This window comes from Ostrea edulis, chromosome 6 (assembly GCF_947568905.1).
Source record: "Ostrea edulis chromosome 6, xbOstEdul1.1, whole genome shotgun sequence".
Taxonomy (NCBI): Eukaryota; Metazoa; Mollusca; class Bivalvia; order Ostreida; family Ostreidae; genus Ostrea; species Ostrea edulis.
The window spans coordinates 62,541,501-62,563,886 of NC_079169.1; the positions used below are offsets into that span (position 1 = coordinate 62,541,501).

Genomic DNA, 22,386 nt, shown 5'->3' on the forward strand with positions numbered 1-22,386 from the left:
TTACCCGAGAAGTACAATACATGGTATATAGAATGTACTGTTATTGTCATGTGATGCTTTACTTACCCGAGAAGTACAATACATGATATTTACAGAGCCCAGAGGTAAATACAAACATGGTACTTCCGTTATCCACTATTTTATTGACGTTTCCCATGCATGCCGCACAATTTGAGATTTATTGAAAATGACGAATATCAGTGATTAAAAATATATAAACTCTGATAGGGGATCAGACTAATAGCTAATCACAGCAAAATGGTATTTCAATATGCTGATGATGTACAAACAACACAAAGTATATTGATAGACGTGTTACTGATGTTAGTCTACCAATAATCAGAGTATTAAACATGGTTTGGTATTTTAAAGTCAAGCGCTCGAGATTTAAATAATTATTTGTATGTCCTAAATATACCACCGTACTAAGGGATATGCATTTTTGTGTGTAAATATTTTCTCTCTCCACAATTACATTAATTAGTCAAGCATTAAAATACTTAGTCGGTGACAGGTGTGACCGAGCAGTGGACGAGTTTTCCCTACTAAACCTATTTCATCTATCCTGAATATCAAAGTACATGACTGCATTAATGAGAGACACACTTTGATGAATAGATTGTGCATCGGGTTTTAAAGATTCAAGGTTAGCGAGGAAACGGCAAGGAAGTAGACATGGAGGAAACAGATAAAAAACCGGAAATGATTGTGTTCGAGGGAATGGCTTTACCACCCTTTCCTCCATTAAAACAGGATGCCAAGAAAAGATTAGAAGAAATACGGAACCTGGAATGCAGAAAGGACGACGTCATACTGGTTGCCTTTCCGAAATCAGGTATTTAAAGAAATATGGCGCCATCTTGAAATCGTGAATGAGCTTTCCAACGAAAACGGATTCTGCCGGGATTGCTTTGTTGGTGGATAATTACATCCAAATTTTACTTAATGGTTCGTTGAAACACCTCTAATGAAGTATGATTTCACCATCGAAAGAGTGACACAAATTCTCAATTATTTTATACGAAGTTTTTGGTGATTTCCCCCGTTGAATAATAAAAAGGTGTTTTATTTACAAATAAAAGATTCTAGAGTTCAAATTTCGCTGTGATTTGATGCATGATATAAACCCTAATAAAACATGCCTTAACGACTAGATATAGATTAGAACATCTTTTAGGCATGTTTTATCAGGTATTCACATCATGCACCAAATCACAGCAAAACGTGGACGTTAAAATTTCTTATTTGCAAGTAAAATACCTTTTTATCATTCCGGGAAAAAATCATATAAAATAAGCGAGAGCTTGTATCACTTTTTCGTTTTTGAGAAGGTCTCAGTAGAAATCCAAAAATTCCAAATTTCGTATTTATGAATCAACGAGAGCGTAGATCTATTCACCATACTTCAATTTTTTATTCAGGAAATATCACGGCATAACAAGCATATGTAAGATGGTGCAAATTCAAAACATGATTCCGTCTCAACTATTTCGCTCTGATTTCTATACATGGCAGTAAGGAACATGCGATCAGACGTGCTTCTGATGCTGAAAATTGACCTATATTTTATGGATGAGTGACCAAATAAAAATTTGGGATCATTGACAATTCTTAGTTCTAGTAATTATAAGATGAAACTTATATAAAATTTGGATCATTGACAATTTTTAGTTCTAGTAATTATAAGACGAAACTTTAATTGTGTGATATGTTTAAGAATAACTTCAACCAGAATTTCTTCAGGTGTAGAAACTGATCTACTGCAATTTAATCATATTGTGATCTACTGATGTTTTTCTTCTTCTCAGAATAGTGACAGTATATTTCTTGGGTTAAAAACTGAATTTTACGAAAGCCTATTAGTATCATGTAAAAAAATTAATTCACATTCCATTATTTCGTAATTACGAGAAAAGATCTCGTTATTACGAGAAAAGATCTCGTAATTACGAGATAATCATCTCGTAATTACGAGAAAAGATCTCGTTATTACGAGAAAAGATCTCGTTATTACGAGAAAAGATCTCGTAATTACGAGATAATCATCTCGTAATTACGTGAAAAGATCTCGTTATTACGAGAAAAGATCTCGTTATTACGAGATAATCATTTCGTAATTACGAGAAAAGATCTCGTAATTACGAGATAATGGAATGTGAATTAATTTTTTTAACAAGATCTCGTAATTACGAGAAAATATTGATATAAAGCCGAGTTGCACAACTTATGGATAATCTTGGAAACGTTTGATATTATTCCCCTCTTTGTTGTTTGGTCAGGAAATCGAAATGATCTCATTCAAAGTGTGTGTGACGGTACATATTGTCGTCCGGTGTCGCATGATTTAGCCAACGCTAAATACCTATAATTTTCGTTCCGGCTTATCATTTATGTTCCGGTCCGCGTAAGTTTAGTTGCGGTCATAATCACACTTTTAGAAACATGAAATGCATATGTTTACGCACATTTTTTGTGGGTTTTATTTCGTTTATCGGGTTATACAATAATCAAAGACTAATATCATTAGAACCGGAATATTTGTACGTCTATTTTTGTGTTTTCAAAATTTGTCAGATCAACAGGTGTTCATTTTTGTTTTATTACGGAGGTTTGATCTCCAATTCAAAGGATTGTAAACTGGAGGTGTGAAACCTGTATATATTTAGATAGAGTTGTTACACGACTCCTTCTACAATATGTACCGACACAAACCCTCACCATTATTAGATGTACATGTACATGTAGCAACAGGTACTGATCTACACGTAGGAATGAGACTTCTTGAACTAAGTTTGGATTTTTATTTATCTATTATATTTTTACAAATCTAGATTATATACTCAAATGTATGCAATATTTTTCATTTTTATTGATCAATGCCAACATATATCTTTAATGATAAAATAATTTCGTACTGGTTACTTAAGATATTGAGTACGCGTGAGAGAGAGAGAGAGAGAGAGAGAGAGAGAGAGAGATGTCACTAGTCCCCGTACATGCATGTTACTAAGAAAGTAAAACACAAAAGATGCATACACTTGAAGCATTAGATAGTGGTTTGTTGAAATAATGATATTTTCATATTATAAATATTTTAAATTGAAATTTATCAATATATAAAATGAAACAAGTCAAACATGTAATCATTTAATGAGATTAACAAAAAGGCGATCAAGGCCTCCATTGAAAATGGTATTGGAATCGTACAAGAATTTCAAATATTCATTCGCATTAAACAATTCAGCCTTTAATCACAGCTAAATATTCTCTACAGAGATACCTATAGTTATCTTACCACTACCCCCCTTCCCATCTATCGCGGCCGGCGACAATATATTCCAATGTTTATTGTCTCCGACGACAGTATGTACCGTGATGCAAAAAATATGCCTTGTCTCAGCGCATATTATCGTCAGCGACAATATGTAGTATATGTACCAATGGACAATATGTACCGTGAGGGTACGTGCATATCGTCGCCGAGGATATGTTCCAAACGACAATATGTACCATCATAGTGTGTACTTAACGGTGGAATTACAAGAATCTTGAACTTTCAAATTTATACACAGTTACACTAATCATTATGATAGTTTAACTTTATTATTAGCTTATATCATCGTAAAATTTAATTGATTTAATTAATTGATAGTGCAGAAACCTACAATAATAAATCGTCGTTTTCTTTCCATTGTACCTTAAATAAACTTTAGTTCGGTAAGTTAACTTCCTAAAAATTCTATTGGTCAACTTGGCATGCTTTGAATGGAAAGTGATTTCTTATATTTAAAACAGCATCCAAAACACACTGACGAAATGAGGAGAGGAGAGCTCATATAAAGAAAAATATCATGTGACCAATATTTACATATTTTTCTCGTAATGTCGAGATAATTATCTCGTAATTACGAGATCTTTTCTCGTAATTACGAGATAATTATCTCGTAATTTCGAGATCTTTTCTCGTAATAACGAGATAATTATCTCGTAATAACGAGATCTTTTCTCGTAATAACGAGATCTTTTCTTGTAATTACGAGATAATTATCTCGTAATAACGAGAAAAGATCTCGTAATAACGAGATATGGGAATGAAAATTTATTTTTTATATGATACTAATAGGCTTTCGTAGAATTTGACAAAAATGATTTGTGTAAAAATATTTGCAACCAGCCTGACTCCATGTGTTATAATTGGCCTAAACATCGTTACGTTCAAAGTCAAATATTATGGTATGGATATTTTGACCTTTATAACAAAATCTAGATATATAGAACATTATTTCATGTCATCAATTGTTACAAACATGTAGGAGAGGACGTTCTAAGTTTTAAGATTTTATGCCAATTCCTTTTGTTGTAAACATCTTAACAATAAAATATGTTTTTAAAAAACTGAAAGTTCGTAATTGTTCTTTCACTTGTATATCTTTTTTTTAAAATTGTTTTTATAGGTACTCACTGGGTCTGGGAAATTGTCTGCATGCTACTTAAAAATAAAGCTGAATATGTCAAGGAAATAAAAGAATTCAGCTTTTTGGAATCCATACCAGACATAAAGGCACTGGACGATATTGCTTCTCCTAGAGCTCTCAACACGCATGCTCCGTACAGATGGCTTCCAAAACAGCACTTGGAAAATGGTGGAAAGATTATCCATGTTGTAAGAAATCCGAAAGATATTGCTGTGTCAATGTTCTTTCATTTAGGTAATTCTAAGGATCGTCCAAGACCGACTGATTTCAAAACGTTTTGTGAAATGTTATACATGGGACCAGGTAAATAATACTCACCTTTCCTTCTTGTACGTTAAATGCATATATTGTAAAATCGTCAATGTTCATAGAGAGTAATTTTCGTTGTTTTAGAATAATGAACAGTAGTGAACAGTAGTGCCTATTCTTCAATCTTGAATTTTGATCCTCCACAAACACGAGAACTAAATTTCAATAAAGAATAGCAAATCAATCAACAAAATCGAACTAGTACATTAAGTGAACTAAAGTATTTTTTTCGGGACCGTGTTTCCAAGATAGTAGTTCTTTGAGGATTTTTACTGTTTGCAAAATCATTATTTACCTCGAAACAAAAATTCATATACAACTTCATATTGATCACTCTTCGTTATCTTCACCTTTCATAAAAAATTATATATGCAAACAAAAGAATAATCCTTAATTTCCAACTAAAATTTCTACCGCTTCATTGTGTGTTTATTTACTGTCAAATAGAATATGCAACAAAAACTAGGACTTAGATATATCATCAAAATAAGAGAAAACTATATTTTTTCTTGCAGTTCCGCCATACGGGGGCTGGTATGCGTTTGAAAAGGAATATGAACAAGCGAAGGAGAAGGAAACGCTCGCGGCCATTTTTACGGTGCACTATGAGAGTATTAAAAAGGTAGTAAGCCAATATATACACATATTTAAAAATCGATTCAAAGGTCACTCTAAAGAGCACAGTCTTGTTTCTATGTAAATGAAACCAACCCCATTTTCTCAGTTCAAATAAATTCTTTCAGCATACATATATACATGATATTGTAATATATGATGGCTGATTTGTGCCATTTTATATTTGTCGTCTTTTCGTTATTTTGAAGCGAAAACAGATTTGATACGCAAGAGCATGTTCCGCGTATAATCAGTTTTTAAATCGAGGCAGGCTACTGACAAACAAGGTGATGTAACAGGTGTTTCAACAGACTCGTTTAAAATCAGCATTTCGCAAATTCTATGGTTGTTATAACAATCTAGTTTGCCAGTACGACCTATCATTAGGTGAAATGTTGTCTGACGCGTTTCATACCGATTGTTAGACCGTTCTTGGCACACTGATTTTGACTACGGATAGCTTCGTTTACCTGATCAAGATATAAGGCTCACACCGGGTATGACCGGTCGACAGGGGATGCCTACTCCTCCTAGGCAGCTGATCCCACCTCTGGTTTACCTAGGAGTCCGTATTTGCCAAACTCTGTATTTTGTTTTGCTTATAGGAGTTATGAGATTGATCACTGTTCGATATCTTCACCTTTCACGAAAAAACGAAAAGACAAGAAAAAATACCTCGATAAGTAGCGACTTTTCGCTTCGAAAGTAACGAAAAGACGACAAAACGAAAACCCGAAAAGTCAAACGAGAACATACATATTAAAAGACGAAAAAGAAAACCCGCAAATTAGCGACCAATTTTGTCGTCTTTTCGCCTGGCGTTTTTTGTCGTCTTGTTGGTATTTCGAGGCGAAAGACGACAAAACAAAACATGTGTTTAAATAAAAGTTACCTTCTGTCGTCTTTTCGTCCTTTAGGCGCGAAAAGTCGCTAATTATCGCTCTTTTTGAATCGAAATGACGATAAAACGGAAATGTAATGGCACAAATCGCTATCATATAGTGCTATCACATCTGATGCCGTACTTTTATTTCTAGAATCCAATACAAGAAATCAAGCGACTAGCTAAATATTTGGACGTTGATGTGAAAGACGATGTTGTGGCTGAAATAGCTGATAAATGTAGCTTTAGGAAACTGAAAGAAGCGGATGCAACATTGAAAGATTACTCAGTAATGACCAAAGTTAACCCCAAAGCCAAAGAAGCGTTGTCAAAAATGTATCGAAAAGGTCAGATATATGTATGCATGTGAGATGAGGTACCCGAAAAGCAAGTGAAAAACATAATACGTATGAAAAATGTTATAAACTTAGCAAGCTGATGACGGAAGGCGCTTCTCAATGAACTTAGCAAGCTAAAGGCAGGAGGCGCTTCTTAGTGAACTTAGCAAGCTAATGGCAGAGGGCGCTTCTTAGTGAACTTAGCAAGCTAATGGCAGAGGGCGCTTCTTAGTGAACTTAGCAAGCTAATGGCAGAGGGCGCTTCTTAGTGAACTTAGCAAGCTAATGGCAGAGGGCGCTTCTCAATGAACTGAAAAAAGTAATCAGTGTAAGGAATCTATGTTTATGAATGTCAAGGTTACTTACTAGTTATCATTTAATACGCAGCTTAATGTTCCAGCGATTAGATTGTTCGCATTGTGACCGACAGAATGGGATTTCGAGACCTGCTGGTAGTATGGCTACATAATACTTAATTAACTTGAATATATACCGTAAGATTGTGCTTTGTTCCTGACAAACTCCTCGGTATTCATAAGTAAAAGTTGCTGTTTTTGATAAGATATCCCATATCACATGGATAAGACATTGGCACGATAAAGAACCCTCAGTGCTACAGCCATACCTATGTATAAATTTGTGGTACTTCTCCTACATGTACATCAGTGAAGTCTAGATATGGGTGAACACGTAAAAATGAATTCAAGTATGTTTCTGTTTTTAGGAGAGATCGGTGATTGGAAGAACCATTTTACAGTGGCTATGAATGAACGATTTGATGCAAGGTTCAAGGAGGAAATGAAAGACTCTAAAATTGAAGTACAGTTTGAATGAATGGATTCTGAAGAACACGAGGTTTCATACTAAGTTTGGAATAATTTAGTATCGACATTCAACAGGCTGAAATGATACTGGTACCTCATTGTGACTGAACGAGAAGTGTGTAGTTGGCTTCTCAAATAATCTTGACAAGCAATAATAATAATGATAATAATAATAAAACCCCGTGTTTAGCCAGTGTGTGTATATGTGTCACATGTGTGTGTGCTTAGAATTTATCAAATGGACCCCATTAATCCCTGTAAATTTTTGCTGTGTTGGGCATTGTGTATGTATGTCTGTGTACGTGCGTACGTGCGTGTGTGCAGTTCATTATTCCAACGTTTGACTTTATCTGTGTGTTAACATTTTGCATTTGATAAAAGTCTAGATCTGTCACACGTTTCTCTGAACTATTGATCATGTGAGCAATACACGATTATGTAGCATAGAAAATTTTGCATGAATCAGGTACCAGTATTTTATCTTGCATCGTAATCTTGCGAAGATTCATTATGATATTATGGCTCTTTCTCTATGTGGTAACATTTTTAATGTTACACTTCATATTTTCTTAACCATTTTTCAAAGGCAGATCGATATTTATTTGTATAAGTATGAAAAGGTCCTTATAAGCATGGAAAGGTCACGACTATTCTGAACTTGAACTTCGAAATAGGTAAAAATACCACGAAAACTTAGATTTGATAACATTAACGCCTATACATTATTTTTGCAAATACATTTACGGCTTTATCATTTTCCATCCAAGTTTTGATATACAAATTACCGATATTATCTTTGTAGAATTCGAATGATTGTTTAGAACTACAACGAAATAAATGTATTGATGACATTTTAGAAGATCTTTGCAATAGTAAACTCAGGTCATATTTGTATTATTTAGTTAATAACGATTCCGGAAACATATTTTTTATCGATTACGTGTCATCAAAGTAAGTAAAATCTCGCCGAAAGAATACCACTATAGTGTTCATCTGTAACTTTGCTAGTAGGGCCCTCTGGCGTCTTTATTTGTCAACAAGATTTCATCTATGTAACTAATTCTAACTTCTTATTTCAACTTCTCGTTTCTATTTTTTTTTAATTCTTACTTTCGTATTCCAACTTTTGAATTCTAACTTGGGTATTTTAAAATTATAATTATAACTTGTAGAATCGACTTTATATATCAGAAATGTGTTTTTCTCATAGGAATTAATGTTAATCTCTATAACAGATATTTCTTACATGTCTTGTCAATTTTGAAAATTCACTCTGTATTCCTATGTAAATTATCTTTCATTTGGGGTGTTTATCGATCAGATACCTTGAAATCAAAGAAGTGAAAAAATATTGCAATAAAATTGGGAAAATAAGAAGAAATAAGAATAAATATATTTAGAATAAGAATGCAAAGACAAGAATTCAGAATTGAAAATAAGAAATAAAAATAGAAATATGAAATAGAATTATGGCACTGAGATCCCTCCATAATTTCGCAGTGTTATCACAAAGACACTGTAAAATGCATATATCGATGTTATTGTGCATTCCATAGGTCTGCTAAAGCAGTAAGCATTATTCCCTTTGGGATCCTCAAATAATGACACGTCATGTTGATTGCCTAATACTAACATGATCACTCAAGTTTAAGCAGAGAGGGAGGTCATAAAGTAGAACGATGTTATTTATTTAGTGGTCAAAAGGTCGATTTGAATATCAACGTGTTAGTGAAACAGCTATGGAGGGAAATGGCGAACCGCCCCGACTTATTGAGTTTGATGGAATGGCTTTACCACCATTTCTTCCATTAAAACAGGATGCCAAGAAAAGATTTGAAGAAATACGGAATCTAGAATGCAGAAAAGACGATGTCATACTGGCAGTCTTTCCTAAGTCAGGTATTTAAACGTGTAATAATAACTCGGTTATCTCTGTCCACTAAGGGCGTTCTCGGTGAAGGTTTGTATTTTTACGTCAATTGGTGATCGAATAGCATGTTCCAGGACCCTTTGTTTTCAGAAAGAATATTCACACTCTCAGTCGATATCTAATTCACCAATCATTATGTTTCAATATATTGTTTGATACAAAATTACGGTGTACTTTTAACTCATCTGAGCTGAAAGCTCAAGTGTGCTTCAGTTTAGCTCATGTAATCTTTTCTTATGTAAGCTTTTCTTATCACTTTTTGGCCGTAGTCACAGGGCCAATTTCAGCCAAACTCCCTACAAAATATGGGTAAAGAGATTGAAGTTCGTTCAAATAAAGTGTCATACCCTTTTTGAAGTGGAGATTATTAAAAAGTAGTACAAATTTTGTGGAATCTTTTGAAAATCTTCTTAAGAACCATGAGGCCAAACGATTTTTAAACCCCATAACAAGCAGATTTCGTCATAGTACCCGTTCATGAATAATGATTAAAAAGTGGGTGAGTCTTAACACAAATGACAAATTCACTTTTGGATTATGAATAGATCTCATGCCTTCCCTGTTTACAAATCACGTGCTATTATTTAATTGTGTTAGAATCTTTTTAGGCTTTTATATAGAAGAAAGTCCACTTGTAGTGAAAAGGTTACCAGTAGGTGTCCAATAAGTTGACAATTACTGTCCATTATTTTTAAGAATGGACAGATACTGTCCGTTCTTAAAATAATGGACAGCAATTGTCAACTTATATTGGCCAGTGCCAGGTAAACCCAATAACTTATTAGACGTCTACAGGTAGGCTGAAATAAGAGAAAGACATTTACGTTTGTGAAAGAGATACAAATTTAATTTTAAATTCCGTACAAGTAAGAATCAACACAGATATCGGAAAACTCACTGAAACACTTAAAACGATATTTCCCCTTAGTAGAATTCTCTGCTTCAACTTTAAGATTCACAATTTCTTTAATTCCATTGGCCATTATTATATCGCATCAAAATTTAAATTTGAAAGATATATTTCCATACTGTATTTGAATTTCGCTGGATTCAGAGGCACATTCCAAAACTTTTTCACAATGCTTTTTTATGTTTTCTTTATTAGCACATCCTAATTCTGAATTATTATTTTCGCTTTCATAAATAATTTCATTTCACGAGATGGTCGTATTGATTTCTTTTTGGCTGGCGTTAATTATTTCCTCATCCAAATATTCGAAAAAACAATGCTTTTCAAATAAAAATTTGGCTCCATAACTTTCTCATCATCTTCCATATCCAGAATATAACACTCATAAAACATTACATACGGTATACTTCACATATATATATATACGGGCCTCGATCAGTTCTTTCTCTCATAGAATGCCCAGTTTTTGGCTTATATCCTTTACATAGATACCGCCGCTGAAAAAAAAATGAAATAAGAAATCCGTACAAATCTTATTGTAATTTTTAGTTATTTTGAACTAAGTACGGAAATTATATTAGAACTGTTAACCGTCAACATACCTTTTGTTCAAACCCTATATTATATTGTGATGTACTAAATATGTGCTCACAAAAAATAGATAAAGAATAAAATCGTTTTCCTTCCTTTTCTCAGGCTTTTGGATTTAAAAAGTACTTGCTGTCTTTATATATTTCGGTTAATTATATTACAGGTAGAATAATAAACGAAAGATCTACCTGTAATGTGTAAAATTTTAATGAAGAAAGTAAAAGCATACTAGTGCATTCCACTTTGCATATAATATAAACAAAGAAAATATATAATTATTTGTTTAATTTCAGAAATGTCAATTTATTTCTGATAACTACGGAAGCATATTAGGGCCGGAACAGTATTTTTTTTTAGTTTGTTATAACAAATTAATAATAATAATTATTATTATTATTTATATAGCGCCCTATATGACTATAAATAACCACTCTAAAGCGCTGCACACACTAAAAATGATACATCATGTTATAAAAGTAGTAAAAGGAAATTATAATAGCATTAAGACAGGTAATATCAAAACAATGCTAGAAAAACATCAATAATGTGAAGTAAAATGACTAAAATCTAAAACATGATGTGCATGAAAAAAGTTCCACGCCGTACAATCAAATGATATAAAATACAATAGTTGAAATAAATATACAATTATACACTTGAAAAAGTCATGTTAAAATGATGAAATAACAAATTGATAATCTGTTATAACAATTTAGCGATTTGAAATAACAAATTGATAATTTGTTATAACAGATTGATAATTTGTTAAAACAAATTAATAATTTGTTAAAACAAATTAATAATTTGTTAAAACAAATTAGTAATTTGCGTTATAACAGATTAGTAATTTGTTATAACAAATTAGTAATTGGTTATAACAAATTAATAATCGGTTATAACAAATTATTAATATGTTATAACAAATTATTAATTTGTTATAACAAACTAAAAAATGATACTGCTGTGGCCCTAATATGCTTCCGTAGATAACAATATCAATTCTACATTTGTATATAACTAAATACAATTCATCAAAATTTAGTAAATAAATTAAATATACATGTATACCGTATGTATCAAATACACTCTGTTTAAAGTACATGATGTTGAAGGCGTGTTTATGTTTCTAAAACAGTGGACAATACATTTAAATCACGTGGTATCGTCTTTTGTATAGAGCGAACTATAGGTAGGTCATCGAGTTCAAACAGGTTTCCATGATGGAGAGGCTTCTAGTGAAAATTTTGCTTCTCCTTTTATTTTTAAATTATCGGTGATATGGGCTACGTTTATCGCCTTACAGAATTTAAAAGTTTATGATGATATACAACCACAGCCTAAATTATTTAACTGTACCTAATATCGTCCATATATTTCCAGATCTGTAGAAGTATGGACGGGGCCAAATTCCTATGGGAATTTCAGCTATAATGAGGAAACCCCAAGCTTGAACCCAGAGTTATATACCGTTTGTGGCGAATTTATGCGCCGTGTAACATTTAAATCATGAAAGTGCAAATGTTTAAAATAAGTTGAATAATGTGACTTTTAACATGAAACAAGAAAATTTATTTTTATAGATATATTGGGAGCCATTTCATATAACCATTTCACTTCATCATTTGGCACAAATCATCCTTAGGTGAAGGGTTTGTTCAAAGGAGGAGCCATGCTCCCTCCAAAGTGGAAATACATGTAATCAAGAAAGGCAAAAAATAAAAAATAAAAATCATCAGGTGGGTTAATTTAGGCCAGAAAAGTTGAAATTAATGTGACTGCTTCCTTGACAGTGTAGATTCAAGTTTGTTAAAATCATGGCCCCCGAGGGTAGGGCGGGGCAATAATAGGGGATCAAAATTTTATATGGTGATCTATAGGATACCGGTACATCTTTTTAAAAATCCTCTTCTCAAGAACAACAGGGCTGTGGTTAATCATATTAATAGATAGTGCAGATTCAAGTTTGTTCAAATTGTGCTCCTTGGGTTTAGGATGAGGCCACAGTAGGGGATCAAAGTTTTACATAGGAATATTTAGGAAAGGTCTTTAAAAATCTTGCATCAGGGGCATGAATACTCATATTATCTCCAGGTAGTGCAGTTTGAAGTTTGCTCAAATCATGGCTCTCGGGGGTGGGGGTGGGGGTAGGGGTAGGTAGGAGTGAAGCCACAATAGGAGATCAAAGTTTTACATGGGATATACAGGAAATTAATCTAAGGTCTGTGGATTCAAGCTTTTATTATGTCCTCTGGACTAAAGACTTGGGAGGATACTAGTTAGTAGTATTGTTTTTGTCCTGTCTGTCTGAAACTTGCTCGGAACTTCTGCTTTGTGAATGACAGAGCTCTCATATTTCAACAAAAGCTTTCTTTTTTACCAAAGTTTGACTTTATGACCTTGATCTTTGAGTTTGACTTGCTTTTAAGAAAATCTAACGTACAGGCAATATCTCCTGAACTATTTAAGATAGGGCTTTTATATTTTGTATATAAAGTTTCCTTATGTCAAGAAACTTCATTTGATGACATGCTGTTTGACCTTGTGACCTTGACCTTGGATTTTGACCCTAATTTTAGATACCAGCTCATACCTTTTTCATATTTTTTATATTCATTAATATTCCTTGTGACAAGCCTTCTGTTTTTGGTACGAAAGATTTTGACGTTATATCCTTGATTGTGGATTTTTATTGACTTTGAAGAAAAGTTAACTAAGGCAATATCCTCTGACTGTTTAAGGTAGGGATGTTGTTTATAGATTCCTTATCAAAAGGCCTTACATTTCATATTATGATTTGTTTTAACCTTGTGACCTTGTATCATGGTTATGTTGGGAGCCTATGAGGCTAGGCTTGAACCACAATTAAATGTTAAATGTTTTTCTTGGGAATAAAGATTGCAAAAAAATCTTTTAAAAAATCACAGTAGCTGAACAACAGCAGGGCCAAGGTGACTCTTGTGATATTGTGACCTTGGATTTTGACCTACTTCACTTGTCAAAAACTACCTTTCCAATTCTTTTCAAATTTTGGTATGAAGTATGAAAGAAGGGGGACATAAATTGTAAATTGCAGAACTTCTTGTGACTTAATTGCTATTGGTCTGTGTTCGTCGTCGTCCGTTTTACAACTACTATTCTAATTCTTTTCAAATTTTGTATGTAGCACCTTTGGGACAAGAGAGACATAAATTGTTTTCAATATTTTGATAACAAAAGAAATTTCATTATGCATTTTCGAATTACTGAATACAATTTACACAACAACTAATGCAATTGCAAATGTACATCTAATTTTCCTTTTTTCATGGAATACATTTTCCGGTAATTTCACGAAATAAATGATTAAAGGAAAATATCACCAAAGATGACAAGCAGTTACTAACATTAGAATTTGCTGGCATGGAATGAGACGAGGTTTACAGAGATTTACATCGAACATTTGCCCTGTATCAACTACTTACTCTTTTTAGGTACTCATTGGGTATGGGAAATTGCCTGCATGTTACTCAAAAACAAAGCCGAATATACGAAGGAAACCAAAGAGTTTTTGTTTTTGGAAGCCATACCAGATATAAGCCTCGTGGACAACATTCCCTCTCCAAGGCCACTTAATACGCATGTTCCCTATAGGTGGCTCCCGAAGCAGCATATAGAAAATGGCGGAAAGATTATCCACGTCCTGAGGAATCCCAAAGATGTTGCTGTGTCTATGTATCATCATTTTGACAATACTAAAGAATTTGGAGAAGTTCCAGACTTCAAAACATTTTATGAGGCTCAATACTTGGGACCAGGTAAAAATTAATATTTCAGAAACCTAAGTGCGTTTTTTTTCCAGTACAAATATAGTCCACCATTCTGTGTTTGATACACTTTCCAGTTTTCACAGCCTCCAGTTTTATTGTTCAGTTACCAATCTCTATGCAGATCTCTATGCAGATTGTCTTCTACCCCTGAACTTTATGGAAAAGAGAACTTCATATTGTAGCGGACAGTATAAGAGGGAACTTATACTGCCTTGCTAGTGAGCTAGCTTTTCTTGTGATGTGGTAGAGTCTCTCTCTTGATCACGCAAGTTAAGTAACGGCATGCCTGATCAGCACTTGGCTGGGTGACCGCTACCCGTTACAATTTGATAACAGCTTTTCTGCACCCTCAAAATGTTAAAGTTGAAAAAGAAAAATGATGGCATTTCTTGAGTTTATGATACCAGAATTCCGATTCTACCTCATCTTGAACAAATTAAGAAACGACTATATATATATATATAATATATATATATATATATATATATGGATTCTTGCACAAATTCAAAACTAAAACATACCATTGTCGATTTCGTTAGGCAAATAGAACTCTTATCATATGTAAGAGTAGGTATAGACATACATATGTATTTGTGTAAACCTCAGTGTTTTCTAGAGCGGCCGATATATATCGTTACTATGAGATACATCTCCTAATCATATATAGCAGTGATAAAAAATTCAAGATTCATTTCATTGTTACTTGTGTTTGGCTGCTGCTCTGTGATTGACCTCTCTGTGCTCTGTATAACGACTGTCACTCAGTCTTCTTGACGCTCGTTCAGAACAGACATTGTTTTATTGCCACATGTTGCACTCGATATAAATGATTGGACGTTCTGTTTGTTTTCAGGTTTTGCAATATTATCATAGGATTAAACATTCTTTTTGAAGAATTTATCGATGTGTAAACTCTGGACATTTTACTCACAAATTGAATAGAAGTGCGAAACACTTTTATGTTAAGTTTGTGAGTAAAATGTCCGTAGTTTACACATCGATAAATTCATCAAAAAGAATGTTTGAGTCTCATAATTCGAATTCGTTCCCTGTATTATCAATTTAAAAAATTTGAATAGTTTCTCCGCACTATGTTATTTCTTTTCAGGTGCGTGCGTATGTATACACAACGCTTTTGGATTTATTGATGTGTAATTTCTCATTTAGCTTTATTTTTGTCCAATCAAACAACTGTAATAAATAACATTGGAATTATATATATATATATATATATATATATATATATTATATGTAATAGAAAACATTAAGGAGAGTTTTTAACTCACCATTATGATGAGATTATGTAACACTTAAAACACTTAATTTGCAGTGAAACCTTTCGGAGGCTGGTTTGCGTATGAAAAGGAATTTGAAGAAGCGGAAGCAAATGACACACGGGGTACCATTTTTACAGTGCATTATGAGAGCATGAAAAAGGTAAACATCTTCAATTGTAACTATGAATGGGGTTTATTGACTTTATTCTATATCATCCCTTAAAGTGCGTCAACAGCTGTATGTTTCATGCATAATATTGCCAGGTTACACACACACACACACACACAAACACACACACACACATTTATACAGTGTATACACACACTATTATTGTTTGTTTCCACTTCTGGTGCAGAGGTCCGTGTTTCCCCATCTCTTAATTTTGTATTTTTAAAGGAGTTATGTTATGAGATTGATCATTTCTACGTTATCTGATTATATGACTTAGCATTGTTTGTTCTATAGAATCCGATAGAGGAAACCAAACGACTAGCCAAATTTCTAGACGTTGATGTGAACGATGAAATTATAGCTGAAATAGCTGAAAAATGCAGCTTTAGGAAACTGAAAGAAGCCAATGCTACGGTCAAAGATCACTCACGGTTATCAAAACTTCATCCAAATGCCCGTGAAATAATGATGAAAATGTATCGTAAAGGTAAGATATTCATGTATGTATATGAAATAAGGTATATTTAATTTACAGTAACAGTCTAATTATATGCTTCTTTTTCAAAATAATGATGGATGAAAAGGCTAGAGGTCGATATTCGCCTACCCAGTGAGGATCCGGGTTAGAATAGGTCCTCAGTATCCCCTTACTTGTCGTAAAAGGCGACTAAATAAGCGGTCCTTCGGATGAGACCGAAAAAACCGAGGTCCCGTGTCACAGCAGTTGTGGCACGATAAAAATCACTCCCTGCTCAAAGGCCGTAAGCGCCGAGCAAAGGCCTAAACTTTGCAGCCCTTCACCGGCAATGGTGACGTCTCAATATGAGTGAAATATTCTCGAGAGGGACGTAAAACAATATTTGATCAATCAATCCTTACATATTGAACTATGTAATTAAGAGGACTATCAAATGTCTTATGGAAAGTACCCATTTTATTATCTAATAGTGGGATCCGGGTTAGAATAGGTCCTCAGTACCCCTTACTTGTCGTAAGAGGCGACTGAAGAAGTGGTCCTTCGGATGACACCGCAAAAACCGAGATCCCGTGTCACAGCTGGTGTGGCACGATAAAGATCCCTCCCTACTCAAAGGCAGTAAGCGCCGAGCATAGGCCTAAATACAGTCCTTTGCTGGCAATGGCGACGTCTCCATATGAATGAAATATTCTCGAGAGGGACGTTAAACAATATACAACCAATAACTTTTGAAGTAGTAAACTTCAATACTTTCATCAGATGCTGGATTTGGAGTTTCTATATTAGCATTATGAATATTGTATTGTATGTTACAGGAGAGATCGGTGATTGGAAGAACCATTTTACAGTGGCTATGAATGAACAATTTGATGCAAAGTTCAAGGAAGAAATGAAAGACTCTAAAATTCAAGTGCAATACGAATGATTAAATTTGAACTAAGAAAATATTACTTGCTTTTTGTTTTTGCAGTATAAATGTTTTACAAATTTACAATTTGAATCTAAAATGTTATTTGCGATGCTAAAAATAAAACTTTTAAGTTGAGCTAAACAGTGTTTCCCCTATTCTAGCATCGAGTTTGGCATGAAGTTTGTTTTTTGATGACTTGGTTTATGAACAATTGAATAAAAGGTGAAGATAACGCACAGTGATCAATCTCATAACTCCCATAAGGAATAAAAAATAGAGAGTTGGACAAACACGGATTCCTGGATACACCAGAGGTAGGACCAGGTGCCCAGGAGGAACAAACATCCCCTGTCGACCGGTCACATCCGCCTTGAGCCCTTTAACTTGATAAGGTAAACGGACAGTGGTCAGTCTTATAAAAGATACAAAATAAAGAGAAGGGCAAACACGGACCCCTGAATGTAGTAGAAGTGGGATCAGGTGCCTAAAGGAGTAAGCATCTCCTGTTGACCAGTCACATCCACCGTGAGGCCTATCTCTTTAAATCGTGAGGACTGTCCGTGTAAAGTATTGAAAAGTCAAACGTTTTGATGCTGTTAATTTGGGGAAAGTTCTGCGATTTCAAATTTACTAAAAGTTCTTTTGAATTTTTAAGAATTCACATTTGATTTACGCCACTTGTTGTATTGTTTCTCATCTGTAGAAGTTAATATTTTTGTGAGGAGTAAAGAGTCCACCAATATATCAACGTATCTCTGAAAGGGTTTTGTGTAGTGTTGGAATCCGTTATAGGTATAGGTTCGGTAAGTTATGTTTGTTGGACTAATAGACATACAATAGTTGCTGTATCTGGAAATGAAACGGGGATGTTAGGAGTGCCCGTAAGAGTTCAAGACCCCGTTTCATTTCCAAATACGGCAATTATTGTATGACTATTAGTCCGACAAATGTTTTGTGGCACGCCTACTTTCACGAGCGGCACTGTGTGAATATTGGAAAAGTTATGATATCATAGTTTTATAATTTGTTTCAGTTTCCCCTTCAATATGTCTCTTTAGAATACTCTTAAATCTGCAATCTGTTATACTCTTTTCAATGTTATATCTTACATTATTTTCATTGTGCATTCTTAGGTTAAAAGCTTATCTATTATTATCATCTTGTAAACAAAATTCTTCCTGTAATATTTAACAGAAACAGACTATAAAAACGTTCTATTTACCGTCGATTTTCTTCGTCAAAAGGGGTTTTAACCTATACATTTCGAATTGGTCAAGAGAGACCACGTGCTTTTCTATTGATTTTAAAATACAATAAAATTCGAAGGGGTGTTTCACGAGCTGCACTAGCAATTCTCGCGCTTCTATTCAGTAGATCTTTGTAGATGGCCGTGTTTGGTTAGCTTGTTATGTAATGGTCATCTTCTAGCATCCAAGTAATATTCAAATTATCAAATAGATGGGAGGTCCTTCTGTCACGATTGCGTGGAGCGCACGAGTGAGAGAAGGACCGCCCATCTTTTTGATAATGTGAATTTTTCGAGGATGCTAGAAGATGACCGATTTGTCACTTATTACGAAAGCTTCTCATTTTACCTTTATTGAACCATACATTCAATACAATGGTAGATTGCCATATACATGTACCATCGTTGGACGATGCATGTGTATATAAAATTTAATACGCTTTACCCGTAAAACAGCAAACCTAACTTAACGAAAATTGATTATCCCTGTCAGTATCAATCACATATTGGTGGCTTCATAAATTATTTTTCAGGAATTTAATTCTATACATGTATTTGTACATATGTTTTAAGAAAACATGTATAACACAAATATTAATGTAGGAAAAGGATTAAAGCCTTGCATTAGCAAACTCTTTATAAAATGAGAGAGTGAACTTATTTAACATTACTGACTGAAAAAACGGTCACATTTATGTGTATATCTGTTACATAACACTTCCTGTCTGCTTCAACGCCCCAGACATCGATCGGCGCACGCTTCACCCGTGAATTAAGTAACTTCACGAAAACTGATTATCCCTGTCTTGTTTTTATTGTGTAATTCTGATGTTAGTACCGCCCATGCGATAACAAGGTGAGAGGAGCTCGTTATCACATATGCGATAATAAGACCCTGTTGATGATAACCAGATATACAATTTCTGAACAACAAAAGAAAATCACTATAAATATGTGACAATTCATGAAAAATGGACGTGGATGTTTTAGATTTTGATGATAATTTTAAAGTTGAAAAGTTAGACGACATATCTTTGTCTCAAGTTTGTGATGAAATGGAGGCTTCTTTGGATTTTCAAATATGAGTCTAACGCAAATGCTTGCAGATTGGGACCATGGCAATATAGAATTGATGCAGACATTTTGGACAGCACAAATTTGCCGCCTACCACGGATGGTCGTTTTGCGCCCCCAGTAACGGAGAATAACCTAAAATCATTTGTTGAATGCCAAGAAAATGCTAATACTAAACAAAACCCTAATTGGTTAATAAATGTGTATGAAAAATGGAGAACCAGCAGATCTGAAATTATCCCGGAATTTCAATTGCAGGACAGCGTTGATATGAATTACTGGTTGCATAGTGGAAGCCAGGCGTCAGGATGGAAAGGACTATTGTTTTTTGTTTGTTTGTTTTGAACATATTTTATTGATCAAATCAAAAGTATTGGGAACAAGTTCTAACAACTTACAAGTCCCTCTCTTAAAATATTACAATATGTCATGCAAGATAATATAATTAACAGGTAAAATGTACAATGATTAAACGAATCTACAAGTTTCTTCTAAAAATTTATGAACAGCTGTAAAAAGACATGTATTTATATTAGTTTGCAGAGGCAAATTAACATCATCGCATAATAACAATTCTGTGTCAGTATTGACCAAGTGAAGCATGTGTGACAATTTTGATGTTTACAGGTCTTAAGATGTCAGATTTTCAGTTCTAAAGTTTATATATTACGTCAAGTATACATCTATTCACGTCTGAAGTCGTTTTAAAATCGTACAGGGTTAATATTTTTGTATTACCAATGTTTCCCTTGTACTGTTCTATGTAATTCAATATAACCGCCATGTTGTCAGTCTTTCCAAACGTAATTCGTATTCTGCAATTTCATTGGCTAAGATGCTTACTCCTGGCTTATCAAATTGAGCGTTTATCTTTAGTACCTCATTGGTTTGTCAGCCCTATATAAGGAGCTGCATAAACAGATTTAGTTACTCTGCTATGGGTCAATAACTGTAAGGTTCGTTCCACAAGAACTCCGTGTTCGTTTCTTTGTTTACTATGTAGATTGATTTACTCATAGTAGTGTCATATTTTGGTTCAGGGTAGAATTAGATATCCCTTACCACATTCTATTTTTTTGGGTGATATTATTTACACTTAGGGTATCCTGGTGTCTATTATTAGAATTGACCTACATATTGGGTGTATGGAATTCCGTTAGAGCAATATTGAAATAATTTTCATTAGGTCACATTCCTTCTTCAATATAATTTGTTTTTCAAATATCTAGTCATTTGATTATTTTGGATAATTCCAGTTGTTATATTTTTGGTAAACCTATTTATGATATGATATCAACTAGCCTAAAATCATATTTATTTTTGTCATAATAAATTCATAAACTTTATAAGTCTTTTCATTTCAAAACACGGTGTTGATCATAATCTAGTAATCACTAAAGAACCTGGGTATATATTGCAACCAGTGTGGTTTATGTTTCAATAATTTATTAAGTCTTTCCAATCCCAAGTACTATTTATAGCCATTTGAATAAACACAGATAAGTTAGAATTTGTACTTTGGGGAAGGTTTGGCTTATGCTAGTCCTTACATAAACTGGTATCCGTTACATTTTTGTGTGTCTTGACCAGGATTTTCATTAAATTCTGACCTTCCCGTTACACATGAAAAGGCGATTAAAAAGATTATTTCAAGCTCTACAGTAATTTTCACAAGGAAAGGACTAACCGCTTAGGAGTCTGTACTAGAATGCTTATGGACTTCTTTGATTTTTGCGAGACAAAGCAGTTTACGATAAAAACTTTTTAAGATGAAAAAATGGAGCTTTTATCGAATTCCGAAAAGTTCTAGATGCGAAAATGAAATCACTAATTGAAAAAGGCATAGGCTGTACTACGGAACAGGTTGGTCCTGTATTACCGGAAGAAGAGGCCAAATTGTGAGATGTCAGAGTGTTCGGGAAGCAAAATGCGGAACAATTTATTCATGCAAACTATTTTGGTCTAAGGGGATGTGGTGAACACCATGGCCTGAAATGTGAACAGTTCACCGTTGGATCAGACAAAGAAGGTGTTGCACGTCTCATGTTATTTTCCCTAGAGGTGTTACAGGAAAGGTCGAAAAATTTAAGTTATTCAAATACATGACAAAACCAATTGGAACGTATGTCTTGATTCAATAAATTTTGAAAATATGTTTAAAAGATGTGTATTGACAAAATTAGCCAAAACATTTCGAGTTTAAATCAAGCAATAAGCGATTTATATGATTTTTAGCGTTAAAATGGAGGGGTATCCCCGAATTTCAGAAAAACTGCCTCCGTGAAACAAAATAAATTTAGCATGAGCATGTTCTTTGAGTTTTCCTCTAAATAACTGTCGCTTTGAAATTTTGTTTCACGAGGGCATTTTTTTGTAAATTTGAAAAAATCGAAACGACTTCACTAGTATTATTTTCAACTTCATCTGTACGTTAATTTTTATCAATAATGTATGGTCTGCTGCGTGGTCCAGTGGATAAGGTCGTCGAATCTTAAATATAAAGATGTTTTCTATTTTTAAAACGACCGGGTTCGCTCCATCATGAATA

At 33.8% G+C, this 22,386-nt stretch overlaps 2 protein-coding genes across 3 annotated transcripts; both read left to right on the forward strand.

The window, feature by feature from the left end:
• The first annotated feature begins 459 nt into the window (after nucleotides 1-459).
• Nucleotides 460-8,300, forward strand: LOC125648006 (sulfotransferase 1E1-like). Of its 2 annotated transcripts, none has more exons than XM_048874895.2 (5): nucleotides 460-835; nucleotides 4,455-4,778; nucleotides 5,300-5,406; nucleotides 6,437-6,629; nucleotides 7,345-8,300. In XM_048874895.2, exons 1-5 carry the CDS (start codon nucleotides 676-678, stop codon nucleotides 7,452-7,454), a joined length of 894 nt encoding a protein of 297 aa, XP_048730852.1. In that variant the 5' UTR covers nucleotides 460-675; the 3' UTR covers nucleotides 7,455-8,300. The 2 variants fall into 2 exon arrangements, with proteins under 2 accessions (XP_048730852.1, XP_048730855.1); XM_048874898.2 differs by having other exon boundaries at nucleotides 717-948.
• A 585-nt stretch (nucleotides 8,301-8,885) lies between these two features.
• Nucleotides 8,886-17,659, forward strand: LOC125648005 (sulfotransferase 1B1-like). The gene is made up of 5 exons (XM_048874894.2): nucleotides 8,886-9,343; nucleotides 14,346-14,669; nucleotides 16,012-16,118; nucleotides 16,425-16,617; nucleotides 17,424-17,659. The coding sequence occupies exons 1-5, from the start codon at nucleotides 9,184-9,186 to the stop codon at nucleotides 17,531-17,533; spliced, it is 894 nt and encodes a 297-aa protein (XP_048730851.2). The 5' UTR covers nucleotides 8,886-9,183; the 3' UTR covers nucleotides 17,534-17,659.
• Nucleotides 17,660-22,386: the final 4,727 nt, after the last annotated feature.

Bases quoted from the DNA above. Each gene is read 5' to 3' on its own strand.
- LOC125648005 (XM_048874894.2), top strand. From the start codon at position 9,184: ATGGAGGGAAATGGCGAACCGCCCCGACTTATTGAGTTTGATGGAATG. The intron at 16,119-16,424 runs GTAAACATCTTC...TTTGTTCTATAG, and splicing joins ATTATGAGAGCATGAAAAAG to AATCCGATAGAGGAAACCAA. The intron at 16,618-17,423 runs GTAAGATATTCA...TGTATGTTACAG, and splicing joins GATGAAAATGTATCGTAAAG to GAGAGATCGGTGATTGGAAG.
- LOC125648006 (XM_048874895.2), top strand. From the start codon at position 676: ATGGAGGAAACAGATAAAAAACCGGAAATGATTGTGTTCGAGGGAATG. The intron at 5,407-6,436 runs GTAGTAAGCCAA...TTTTATTTCTAG, and splicing joins ACTATGAGAGTATTAAAAAG to AATCCAATACAAGAAATCAA. The intron at 6,630-7,344 runs GTCAGATATATG...TTCTGTTTTTAG, and splicing joins GTCAAAAATGTATCGAAAAG to GAGAGATCGGTGATTGGAAG.